The 13,001-nt window shown below is 34.7% G+C and overlaps 1 protein-coding gene across 4 annotated transcripts in view; it reads right to left on the reverse strand.

The window, feature by feature from the left end:
- The window catches only part of LOC132397961 (transcription factor Dp-1-like), a 103,856-nt gene that overhangs the window by 51,330 nt on the left and 39,525 nt on the right, over window positions 1-13,001 (reverse strand). For all 4 annotated transcript variants that reach the window (XM_059976803.1, XM_059976805.1, XM_059976802.1 and 1 more), the window contains one exon: window positions 10,794-10,915. In XM_059976803.1, coding sequence (XP_059832786.1) covers window positions 10,794-10,915 — 122 coding nt within the window. The remainder of the gene's footprint in view (window positions 1-10,793; window positions 10,916-13,001) is intronic.

Consider the following 13,001-nt stretch of genomic DNA (forward strand, 5'->3'; position numbering starts at 1 on the left):
CTTAACAGAGATAGAACATCAGAAATTAAAGAGAGATTGGGTCGGAAATGTTATTGTAGCTTCATTTAATTCAAAGGTGAGGGGAGTTGCAATTTTGGTTAATAAAACTTTACCAATTAAAATACAAAATATATTAATTGATTCTGCGGGGAGATGTGTAATTATACATTGTCAAATTTTTTCAGAACTATGGACTCTTATGAATATTTGTGCACCAAATGAAAATGATGTAAAATTTATACAAGGCCTTTTTGAATCTGGCTGATGGACATGACAAAATATTAATAGGTGGAGATTTTAATTTTTGTCTAGACCCAGTTTTAGGTAGATCAACAAAGGTTGTTACAAAATCAAAAGTAGCAAAATTAACTTTATCATTGATGAAAGACTTAAATTTGATTGATATATGGAGAATTAATCCAAAAGAAAGATTACTCATTTTATTCAAATAGACATAAAACTTATTCAAGGATAGATTTTTTGTCTGACCAATGTTTTCGATGTAATCAAGAAATTGGTACTTTTTTACATTCTACTTGGTCTGGTTTTAAAATTCAACCATTTTGGATAAATCTAAGACTTTTATTGGAACAAATTACTGGAGTACAACTCCCACATAGTCTTGTGGCGACTCATTTCCTAGCGTATCCGAACCGACTCACAATTAGATAGCCTACGGGGGTTTGCGAGCACAGAGCTTTGGAGCCTCTTCGCCATGGGGGGCCGGTTGACAGAGGCTTAAAAGTGAGGCTGAAGTTTTCGAATAAAGTTTTTTTCCTTCGACTGCAGTTACCGACTCCGTGTCGTAATTTTAGCGCTGCGTGTAGCACACCGCTACAGTCTTGTATTATTTTTATTAGGTGACATTGTAGGGTCAATACCGAAACTTAAATTGAATAAGCATCAGAAAAAATTTATAAAAATTGCATTGGCAGTAGCCAAAAAAGTTATCGCAGTTACTTGGAAATCTGATTTATATTTAACTATGGATCGTTGGAATAATGAAATACATAGTTGTATTCCACTTGAAAAAATTATATATAATCTAAGAAATGAATGATATATTTTTGAAAATTTGGTTCCCATACTTACAAAAGATAGGATTATCCTTTGAAGATAAAATTATAAAGTAATTGGGGAAAGTAAAAATAAGTATTAAAATTATTTTGAACTCCATGGAGAATGTGGGGATCCTCCGATATCCAGGCAATCTTTCTTTTCTTTCTTTTTTTTTCTTTCTTTAGACAAGGGTTAAGGGGGGGGAAGAGGGTTAAGGGGAGGGGGGAGGGTCAATATTATTTTTCTTACTATTTTATCATCACATTTATTCTTGTAATTTTCTAAAATTTAATAAATAAATAATTTTTAAGGATAGATTTTTTCCTATTATCAATGAATATTCAAGAGTGAAAAATATGGAATATAAAGCAAGAATATTGTCAGATCATTCCCCCTTGACAATGATGGATAAAGAGGAATCGATTTACAGTTGGAGATTGAATTCAATGTTATTAAAACGTCAATTTTTGTGATTTCATGAAAAAGCAGATTCAGTTTTTTTTAAAGATACAAATTTACATTCAGTTGATGATAAATTTATAGTATGGGAAGCAATGAAGGCATATTTGAGAGGCCAGATAATAAGTTACACTTCTAAAATTAAGAAGGAATATATGGTAGAAATAGATCAATTGGAAAAAGAGATTACAAAATTAGAAAAAGAATCTCAAAGATATATGACAGAAGAAAAACGAAGACAACTTGTTAACAGGAAGCTACAATATAATACACTTCAGACATACCGAACAGAAAAAAGCAATTATGAGAACTAAACAGAGATATTACGAACTAGCTGAAAGATCACACAAGATTCTTGCTTGGCAGTTAAAAACAGACCAGATTTCCAAAACGATAAATGCAATTAGAACAAGTGTAAATAAAATTACTTATAAACCTTTAGAAATTAATGAAACTTTTAAGAATTTTTATCCTGAACTGTATCAATCAGAATCACAAAATGATAATGTCAAGATAGAAAGGTTTTTATCACAAATAACTCTTCCTTTGCTTTCCCCTTGGTTATGTGAAATCTTTAATGACGCGTTTGCTAAGAAGAGATTACCTCAATCTTTTTATGAAGCTACTATCTCTCTAATTCTTAAAAAAGATAAAGATCCTACTTTATGTGCATCTTATCGCCCTATATCATTATTAAATGTAGATTCTAAGATTCTTACAAAAATTTTAGCCATTAGATTAGAAAAGGTACTATCACAGATTATTTCAGAAGATCAAACTGGTTTCATTAGGAATCGGTATTCCTTTTTTAATGTTAGAAAATTGATTAATATAATTTATACTTCATCACCCACAATCCCAGAATGTGTTATCTCATTAGATGCTGAAAAAGCTTTTGATAGAGTTGAATGGACATACTTATTTAATACATTGAGAAATTTTAATTTTAGTCCTAATTTCATATCATGGATTAAATTAATATATTATAAACCTGTTGCTTCTGTTCTTACAAATAATTATAGATCCTCTTTTCTTCCCCAATTATCTCGTGGTACGAGACAAGGTTGTCCCTTAAGTCCTTTATTATTTAATACTGCATTAGAACCTTTAGCCATTGCTATTCGTGAATCTCCTAATATTTTTGGTATTACCCGTAATGAGAAGTTATACAAATTATCACTTTGTGCTGATGACTTGCTGTTATATATTTCTGATCCTGACAGGTCTATTCCCGCTATTTTATCCTTGTTGGCTCAATTTGGTAGCTTTTCTGGTTATAAATTAAACTTGGATAAGAGTGAATTATTTCCCTTAAACGCGCAAACTTTATTGAATGACAGGATACCATTTAAAGTTGTTACTGATAACTTTATCTATTTAGATATAAAAATTACCAAGAAATATAAAGATTTATTTACTGAATTTTTTACCTATGCTTCATCAAATTCAACAACTTACTACAAGATGGTCTCCCTTATTCCTATCATTAATTGGTCGGATTAATGCTATTAAAATGATGATTTTACCGAAATTTTTATATTTATTTCAAGCCTTACCAATTTTTATTCCTAAATCTTTTTTTGACAACATTGATTCAAAAATTTCCTCATTTGTGTGGCAAAATAAAAACCCCAGGTTAAGTGAAAAGCAATTACAAAAATCTAAAAAAGATGGTGGTTTAGCTTTACCTAACTTTAGATTTTACTATTGGGCGAATAATATTCGTAACCTAATGTATTGGAAATTAGATTTGGATTCACCATTGTGCCCGCAGTGGGTAAATTTGGAATGCAATGAGGTAAGGGGATATTCTCTATTCTCTGTTCTTGGTTCTTTTCTTCCTGCTGATTTAGTTAAATTCAATAAACAGATATCTAATCCTGTTATCAAACATACATTACGAATTTGGTTTCAATTTCGTAAGTTTTTTACTCTGAAAAACTTTGTTCTTGATAGCCCTATCTTACTTAATTTTTTTTTCAAACCTTCCTTGACAGATCAAGCTTTTAGCATATGGAAAAGGAAAGATATAAAATGTCTTCGTGATCTTTTTTTTGAAGGTACTTTGATGTCTTTTGACCAACTTTCCAACAAATTTAAATTACCTAAATCTAATTTTTTCAGATATCTACAAATCAGAAATTTCTTACATAAAATTCTACCATCTTTTCCCAATTCAACTTCAATGGATTTCTCAGATTTGATTTTTACCTTAAATCCTTGTCAGAAGGGATTAGTAGCTTTTATTTATAATATGATTATGAAGATACAACCAGAAATATCAGATAGAATTAAACAAGAATGGGAAAAAGAACTTCGATATAATATATCAACAGATAAATGGGAAAAATTTTTACAAATGGTTAATTCCTCTTCTATATGTGCTAAACATGCTTTAATACAATTTAAAATTGTACATAGAGCTTATATGTCTAAAGATAAGCTTGCTCGATTCTACTCTTATATTAACCCTCAATGTGACAGGTGTCATCTAGAAGTGGCTTCATTGACCCACATGTTTTGGTCATGTCCCACTTTACATAACTATTGGAAGGACATATTTGTTACCATTTCCTCAATTTGGAATATCGATTTACAACCTCATTTTATTACTGCAACTTTTGGTATACCAAATGAGGATGGTAATCAGTTTTCCCCTTCAATCAGATGAATGATTGCTTTTGTAACATTAATGGCCAGAAGGTCCATATTACAAAACTGGAAAGAAGTAAATCCTCCTACCACGTCTCAGTGGTTTTCTCAAACTATTTCATATCTAAGTTTGGAAAAAATTAGAAGCACTATTTTTGACTCATCAATCAAATTTGAAGAAACTTGGGGACCGTTTATTCGACATTTTCATATGAATTAATCTGGCCTTTTCCAGACCTTTCTGCTTATTCTTGTTCAGGTATGGAGTTCCGGAGTTTTTTTGACACTATCATATACCTATAAACTGTTATTATTGCCCATGTTAGTTTAGTTTAGTGTTTTTTTTTCTCATTATATATTTTCTTTTACATATTTTCAATTTTTTTTCCTTTTTTGACGACTATTTTTGTTTTTTTTCATATATAGTTATATAGACTTGATTGATTAATGTACTTTTTTCTGTTGATGTTTAATAGGATATTATTATCTTATTACCAATGCAACTTCAAGTCTATTGTATTCATAACCTATTCATTATTATGTTATGTTTTTTTTTATATATATATATGAAACTCAATAAAAAGATTGAAAAAGAAAGAAGAACTCTTCCAAAATTGAATTCGGAAAAACAGAAGGAATTAGATATGCCTTTTACATTAAAAGAGGTCGAAGAAGCTCTAGGATCATTTCAGAGTAATAAATCCCCAGGAGAAGATGGTTTTCCACCCGAATTTTATAAAAAGTTTAAAGATTTACTAATTCCTCCTTTTATGGAGTTAATATACCAAGCGGAAAGAACGCATAAACTTCCAGAATCTTTTTCGATAGCTATTTTAATAGTATTGTCAAAAAAAGATAGAGATCTTTTAAAGCCAACATCATATAGACCTATTTCTTTGTTGAATACCGACTATAAAATAATAGCAAAAATTTTATCTAATAGATTATCTAAATACTTACCAAAATTAATACATATGGATCAAACAGGATTTATCAAAAATAGACAATCGGCAGATAATGTAACTCAAGTTACTTAGCAAAATTCATTTGGCACAAAATAGAGGAAGGAAATGAGTGTAGCAGTTGCTTTAGATGCAGAAAAAGCATTTGATAGATTGGAATAGGATTTTTTTTATTTAAGGTATTGGAAAAATATGGATTAGGAGTATCTTTTATAAAATGGATTAAAACCTTAAATACTAATCCCAAAGCTAAAGTAGTGACAAATGGTCAAATTTCCACATCATTTCAGTTAAGTCAACTAGACAAGGTTGTCCATTATCACCTGCTTTATTTGTGTTGGCGATAGAACCATTAGCTGAATTAATTAGAACGGACCCAGATAATATGGGTTTCACAATTAACCAGGAGGAATATAAGATTAATGTATTTGCTGACGATGTTTTGTTTTATTTAACAAACCCATTGTATTCGCTGCGTAAATTATCTTCTAGATTGGAAGAATATGGGAAAATATCAGGCTACAAAATAAATTGGGATAAAAGTGAAATTCTACCCCTTACTAAAGGAGATTATAGTCAATGTTGACTAATAACTCAATTTAAATGGCCGATAAATGGTATAAAATATTTGGGTATAAGAGTTGATAATGATATAAAGAATTTATATAAATTAAATTATTGACCATTATTGAAAAATATTCAAGAAGATCTTGATAAATGGATGATGTTACCAATAACATTAGTAGGCAGAGTAAATGCTGTAAAAATGAATATATTCCCTAGATTACAATATTTATTCCAAACACTACCAATACAATTACACAGAAGTTTTTTCAAGAGTTAAATAAATGTATGAGGAAGTTCCTTTGGAAAGGTAAGATGTCAAGAATATCATTGGAAAAATTGACATGGAAATTTGATCTTGGAGGGTTACAACTTCCAAACTTTAAGAATTATTATAAAGCAAATCAACTTAGATTTATAGCATCTTTTTTTGATGAAGATAAACCGGCATGGATTAGAATAGAATTAGATAAAATAAGAGAAAATATACCAGAAGATTTTATATACAAGTGGGAATCTAAATGGATACGGGAAAAGAAAGAATCTCCTATATTAAAACATTTGATTGATTTATGGGATAAGATAGATGTTGATGATGAGATAAAGAAATCATTATTACCAAAGAGACCTTTAATACAAAATAAACTTATTCCATTTACAATGGATAACCAACTTTTATACAATTGGTTTCAAAAAGGGACTAGATATATAGATTGTTTTGAAGGAGGTATATTAATGTCATTTGATCAATTAAAGAATAAATACAAAATATCAAACACTCTTTTTTGTTATTTCCAACTAAGGGCTTATTTAAGAGATAAATTGGGTCTTCTGATCCATCTATAAGATCACAGGGACAGCCATATGCTTGAAAATTAGCTAAAGAATATAAACAAATGTCCAACCTTTTCTGCTAGCTCCTATTTTCAAAGTATCATTGACCCCCAGTGAAACTGACTGAAACCAATAGAACGTTATGTCACAAAATTATTTACCTGCTCAATACTCTTAACAATTCTTAGAAATGAAATAAAAAGACAGTTATTAGGAATGGCTAATGATGACCTATTTCATAGGTTTTGTTAGTCTTTTGAAACAAAATTTCTAGATCTAACCAACGGAACGTCCAACTTGAAAGGCTATTTTGTAATTAGCTAGCAGATGGGCAAAGCTGAATAACAGAGCCAGCAAGAAATTTTTTCATTCATTTTTCTAAAAAAGACCCCAAATACAGTGGATTCCAGTTAATTTGGACACACCAGAACCAGTACATTGTGATCCAATTAAGCAGCTGCTACAATTAGCCAAAGTTTCATGGAAATAGTCGTAAAGATATAAAAACAAACTACACACAAAAATGCTGGAGGAACTCAGCAGGCCAGGCAGCATCTGTGGAAAAGAGTAACCAACCAACATTTCAGGCTGAGACCCTTCATCAGGACTAACTACCGTTTAACTGAGTAACAAATTATGTATTTAAACGAAATATTCAACAAATTAGAACGCTATCAATACTACTAAAGTACTGTAAAATTATCAGTTCCTAATCGTTATCAATGGAAGAATTGATCTAGTGTTGTTTTGAATGACTGTAAATGAGCAAAATCAGCAGACACCTAGTGTAGATAATGAACTGCCTTCATTAAATTTTTGACAATTGCACCCTCCAATTCTTCATTTTCATTGTAACATTCAAGATGAATGTCAATACCTTTGAATTCTTCATAGTTCCTAACTTGTCAATGTAATGAAATCATTTCATTTTCACTTTTAGCCATTTCTGATATCTCTCAGCATGAATGCTTGAAACTGTATTGAGCAAAATGGTTTAAAAATCATCTCAATGGTTGTATCTCAGCCACTTGCCATTGTGAAAACATTGCATTTCTAAGTCAGAATCATGTGCAATATCAATCTTAAGTATAAAACGCGATTTTATGTGGTAAAAACTGCAGGTTTGGGAGGTATTGTTGAGGAAGTTTCCATAATCAGTTGCAGTGCATGGTGCAGGTGGTATACAACCATGGTGCACTGCTGTAGGAGGAAATAACAGACAGGGTAGAGAAAGTAGAGTCAGTGAATGTTGTTTACTTGGATTTTCAGGAGGCCTTTGACCAGGTGCCACATACAGGCTGCTAAACAAGAGCCCATGGTATTTCAAGAAAGATACTAGCAAGAATAGAAGATTGGCTGACAGGCAGGAACACAAGAGATGCTGCAGTTGCTGAAAACACAAAATGTTGGAGGAACTCAGCAGGTCAGGAGCATCTATGGAAAGGTATAACCAGTCAATGCTTCCGGCCTAGACCCTACTCCAGGACTGAAGAAACCAGAAGGTGATGGAGAGAGGGGAAGGAGAGGGGTAGGCGAAGCCAGGTGAGGTGAATGTAGGTGGGTGGGGGTGTGGTGAATAAAGTGAGAAGCAGGTTGGTGATTTGTGGAAAAGATAAAGGGCTGTAAAGGAAGGAGAGGGAAGTGGGCCAGGGGAGAAAGGAAAGGCGGATGAGCACCAACCAGAGGGAGGCAATAAGATAGGTGAGAAGGGGACACTGCCTCTTTCACTTCAAATGATTGAAGAAATTTGGTATGGACCTCCAAATCCTAAGAACTTTCTACAGGAGCACAACAGAGAGCATCCTGACTGGCTGCATCACTGCCTGGTATGGGAACTGTACTTCCCTCAATCACAGGACTCTGCAAAGAGTGGTGTGGACAGCCCAGCATATCTGTAGATGTGAACTTCCCACTATTCAGGATATTTACAAAGACAGGTGTGTAAAAAGGGCCCGAAGGATCACTGGGGACCCATATCATCCCAACCACAATTTTTTTTTAGCTGCTATCATCTGGGAAATGGTACCGCATCATAAAAGCTAGGACCAACAGGCTCCGGGACAGCTTCTTCCACCAGGCCATCAGACTGGTTAATTCATGCTGACACAACTGTACTCCTATGTTACACTGACTGTCCTGTTGTACATACTATTTATTATAAATTACTATAAATTGCATGTTGCACACTTAGACAGGAGATTTTTAGTAAAAGATCTTTAGTAAAGATTGTTTTTACTATTTATGTGAGTAATAAAGTCAATTTCAATTCAAATTACCAAAGTTAGAGAAATCGATTTTCAGGTTGGAGGACACTCAGGAAGAATTAGGTGTTGCTTCTCCAACCTGAGAGTGGCCTCATTGTGTTAGTAGCATAGGCCATGGATGGACATGCCAGAATTTGAAAGGGGTTTGGAATTAAAATGGTTGGACACCAACAAGAGGGCGAGTTGTACTTGCTAGAGTTCAGAATGAAGGGATGATCTCATTGATATCTACCAAATATTGAAAGGGCTAAACCGAATGGACGTGGAGAGGATTTCCAATTGTGGAGTCTAGGACTAGAGGACACAGCTTCAAAATAGAAGGACATTCCTTTAGAACAGAGATGAGCAAGAATTTCTTTAGCTAGAGAGTGGTGAATCTAGAATTCATTGCCACAGAAGGCTGTGGGAGCCAAAACATTGGGTATATTTAAAACAGACATTGATAGATTCATGGTTAGAAGACAAAGGTCATGGTGAGAAGGCAGGAGAATTGGGCTGAGGGGGATAATAAATGGACACCATGGCAAGGTAGTGGTTAGTGCAGTACTGTCACAGTTCCCAGTGAATTTCTGAGTTTAATTCCAACATCATCTGTAAGGAGTCTGTACATCCTCCCCATGGAATGCGTGGGTTTTCTCTGCGTGCTCATCTCCTTCCAGTCTTAAGACGTACTGGTTAGTAGGTTATTCGGTCACTGTAAAGCATCCCATGATTAGGCTAATCGGGGGGAGCTGGGTGGCACAGTTTGAAGGGCCCATTTCAGAATCAGAATGATTATCACCGGCATATGTCGTGAAATTTGTTAACTTAGCAGCAGCAGTTCAATACAATACATAATATAGAAGAGGAATAATAAATCATTTACAGTAATCTTATGTTGAATAAATTTAAAATAGTGCAAAAACAGAAATAATATACATTAACAGTAGCGTTCAAGGGTAGTGTCCATTTAGCAATCGGATGGCAGAGGGGAAGGCGACTTCTGTGCCTCCTACCTGATGGTAACAGTGAGAAAAGGCTATGCCCTGGGTGCTGGGAGTCTTTAATGATGGACACTGTCTTTCTGAGACACAGCTCCTTGAAGATGTCCTGGGTACTTTGTAGGCTAGTACCCAAGAAAGAGCTGATTAAATTCATGACCCTCTGCAGCTTCTTTAGGTCCTGTGCAGTAGCCCCCCCCCACCCCTCCATACCAGACAGTGATGCAGCCTGTCACAATGCCCTCCATGGTACATTTATATAAGTTTTTGATGACATACCAAATCTCTTCAAACTCCTAATGAAGTATCGTGCATGCTGTACGTCAATAAGCAAATCAGCCATGATAAAATGGTACAGCAGATTCAATGAGATGAATGGCCTAATTCTGCTCCTATATCTTATGGTGTTATGGTCCTGTGTGCCAAATTACTCTTCAGACATACAGCTTAGAATCCAGAACTCAAAGGCTCATAATGTCACCTTTCATGCTACATTATGATGTGACCAAATAAGGATTTTGGTTATGTATAGACAAAATAAGAAAATGTTGTGCAGTTTGAAAGATAGTTATGATAAAACAATTAGAATGCTGTTAGGAATTATACTGTTTGGCTCAGCTTTATCAATATGCACAACTTTCCTGAACGCTGCATTTTTGGATCCAAGTTGCTCACCATGAGGTCCGTGTTATTTGCCTCAGCCAAAAATTAAGATGTGCAACTTGAACCACGGAATATGTCAATAAATGCACCTGAGGCAAATGTGAATAAGCAAATTTGAGACAAGAATAACTGCTTTAAAAATCTTAAAGCAACTTGCTTCTTAGCCTTTTAGATCTTGATAAATTTCAAGAGGGCATCTTGACCCACACAATTTCATAAATATTATTTCAACCCAGAAGTGAACTTCAAACGCATGCAAAAGACATTTTTATACATATAGTTTAATTTACCTATGGTCTGAAATATACTTGTACACTTTCCTTAAAATAAAATCTGAATAATATTATTTTCATTACCCTGTACTCCACGGAGAAGTGTCTGATGTCTCAACCTGAGTTAACATGTGTAGACTAGGACCATGGGGGCTTTCCACTAATAGAGTAGCTGTCGTTGGTGGACGTTGAGGTGTGCTAATTATCTAAATAGGAAAAGAAAAAGAATTAAGAATCACAGAAAAATAAACCTTTTCAAAGAATTCTACCAACTCAAAATATAAATCTATCAATCTGTTATACTAAAGGCTAAAGTTGTAGTAAATTGTATTTTCTTCATTGAATTAAACATAATATACTTAAATTACCTTCTTAGAACTATGTGTTAGCCAGGATTTTATGGTCATAAGTTAAATGCATTATTAAGGTGCACGCCGTAACTTTTCATCATCATAGTTTCAATATTGCATTATGGTCTTCTAGCTGATTACTATTAACCAGGTATTCATCTCTACTAATGGCACAGCACATTGATAATAAGACACGCTGTGTCACAGAGGCAGGTTTAGGTTTATGCCCAGTTTTCTCATGTGTTACAGCAGAGCACAGAGCAAAGAGTATTTGAAAATTACAACTCAAGAAAAGTAGGATAAATATTTGGTACTGCAAAGATAAATGGCCATACAAAGAAGGTAAGAAAATATGACAGTAGGATTAACTGTTACTGCTCAAAGTAGATGGAAAAGGCAGAACTAAACAGTCTCCTTTACTGTAAAATGCTGCAAAATCCCTTTTACACTCATCTGATAATTGAGTGGACAGGTATCAAAAATTTGTATACATTATTCTTCTCATTAAGGTTCCGCCCATGCCAGCCTATTTATATGGTAAATCCTATAATTTCATTACTAATTTGGTTTACTTGCACTCTCTCAATTTCCTTCAAGGTCCTTGCTAATTCTGATCTGAAGCTGGTCACCAGGAGCCCATATGATTGCAATTCATGTAACTCTCAGGAAGAAGCCAGTGGGCAATTTTTATTTAGAAATAAATGTTAATACTTTATCTTGGATCAAATTAAAAGTATTAAACAAATCAATATTATAGTCAAATGCATACCATCCCATTCCTGCCTGACTTAACACTGTAGCTTTGCCCGCAGGTTCAGATAGCCTGTGTATGGTAACTCTCGGCAGGAATACTGTAATTATAACAAACTATCAATGGATGTAAATGAAGGCAGGGAGTGCCAGTATCTTGTATGGAGCAATATGGAAAGTGAAGAGAAGAGGATAGTGGGAGAAGCTGACACCCATGCTAAATGGAAACATATAAAATTATGGAACAAACCAATGATTTCTATTGTCTTATATCAAACACAGAAAACCAATGGCACAATACAGGCCCTCTGGCCCACAAAGTAGTGCTGAGCATGTCCCTACCTTAGGAATTACTGGGCTTACCCATAGCCCTCTATTTTCCCAAGTTCCATGTACCTTTCCAAAAGTCTCTTAAAAGACCCTATCGTATCCGCCTCCACCACCGTTGCTGGCAATCCATTCCATGCACTCACCACTCTGCATAAAAAACTTACCCCTGACATCACCTCTGTACCTACCCCCCAGCACCTTAAACCTGTGTCCTCTTGTGGCAAACATTTCAGCCCTGGGGAAAAAGCCTCTGACTATCCACACGATCAATGCCTCTCATCATCTTATACACTTCTACCAGGTCACCTCTCATCCTCCTTCGCTCCAAAGAGAAAAGGCCGAGTTCACTCAAACTATTCTCATAAGGCATGCTCCCCAATCCAGGCAACATCCTTGTAAATCTCCTCTGCACCCTTTCTATGGCTTCCGCATCCTTCCTGTAGTGAGGAGTTCAGAACTGAGCACAGTACTCCAACTGGGATCTGACCAGGGTCCTATATAGCTGCAACATTACCTCTCGGCTCCCAAATTCAATTCCACGATTGAAGGCCAATACGCTGTACACCTTCTTAATCACAGAGTCAACCCGTGTATCTGCTTTGAGTGTCCTATGGACTCAGACCCCAAGATCCCTCTGATTCTCCACACTGCCAAGAGTCTTACCATTAATACTATATTCTGCCATCATATTTGACCTAACAGAATGAAACACTTCACACTTATCTGGGTTGTACTCCATCTGCCACTTCTCAGCCCAGTTTTGCATCCTATCAATGTCCCGTTGTAGCCTCTGACAGCCCTCCACACTATCCATAACACCTCCAACCTTTGTGTCATCAACAAACTTACTAACCCATCCCTC

This window comes from Hypanus sabinus, chromosome 8 (assembly GCF_030144855.1).
Source record: "Hypanus sabinus isolate sHypSab1 chromosome 8, sHypSab1.hap1, whole genome shotgun sequence".
Classification (NCBI taxonomy): Eukaryota; Metazoa; Chordata; class Chondrichthyes; order Myliobatiformes; family Dasyatidae; genus Hypanus; species Hypanus sabinus.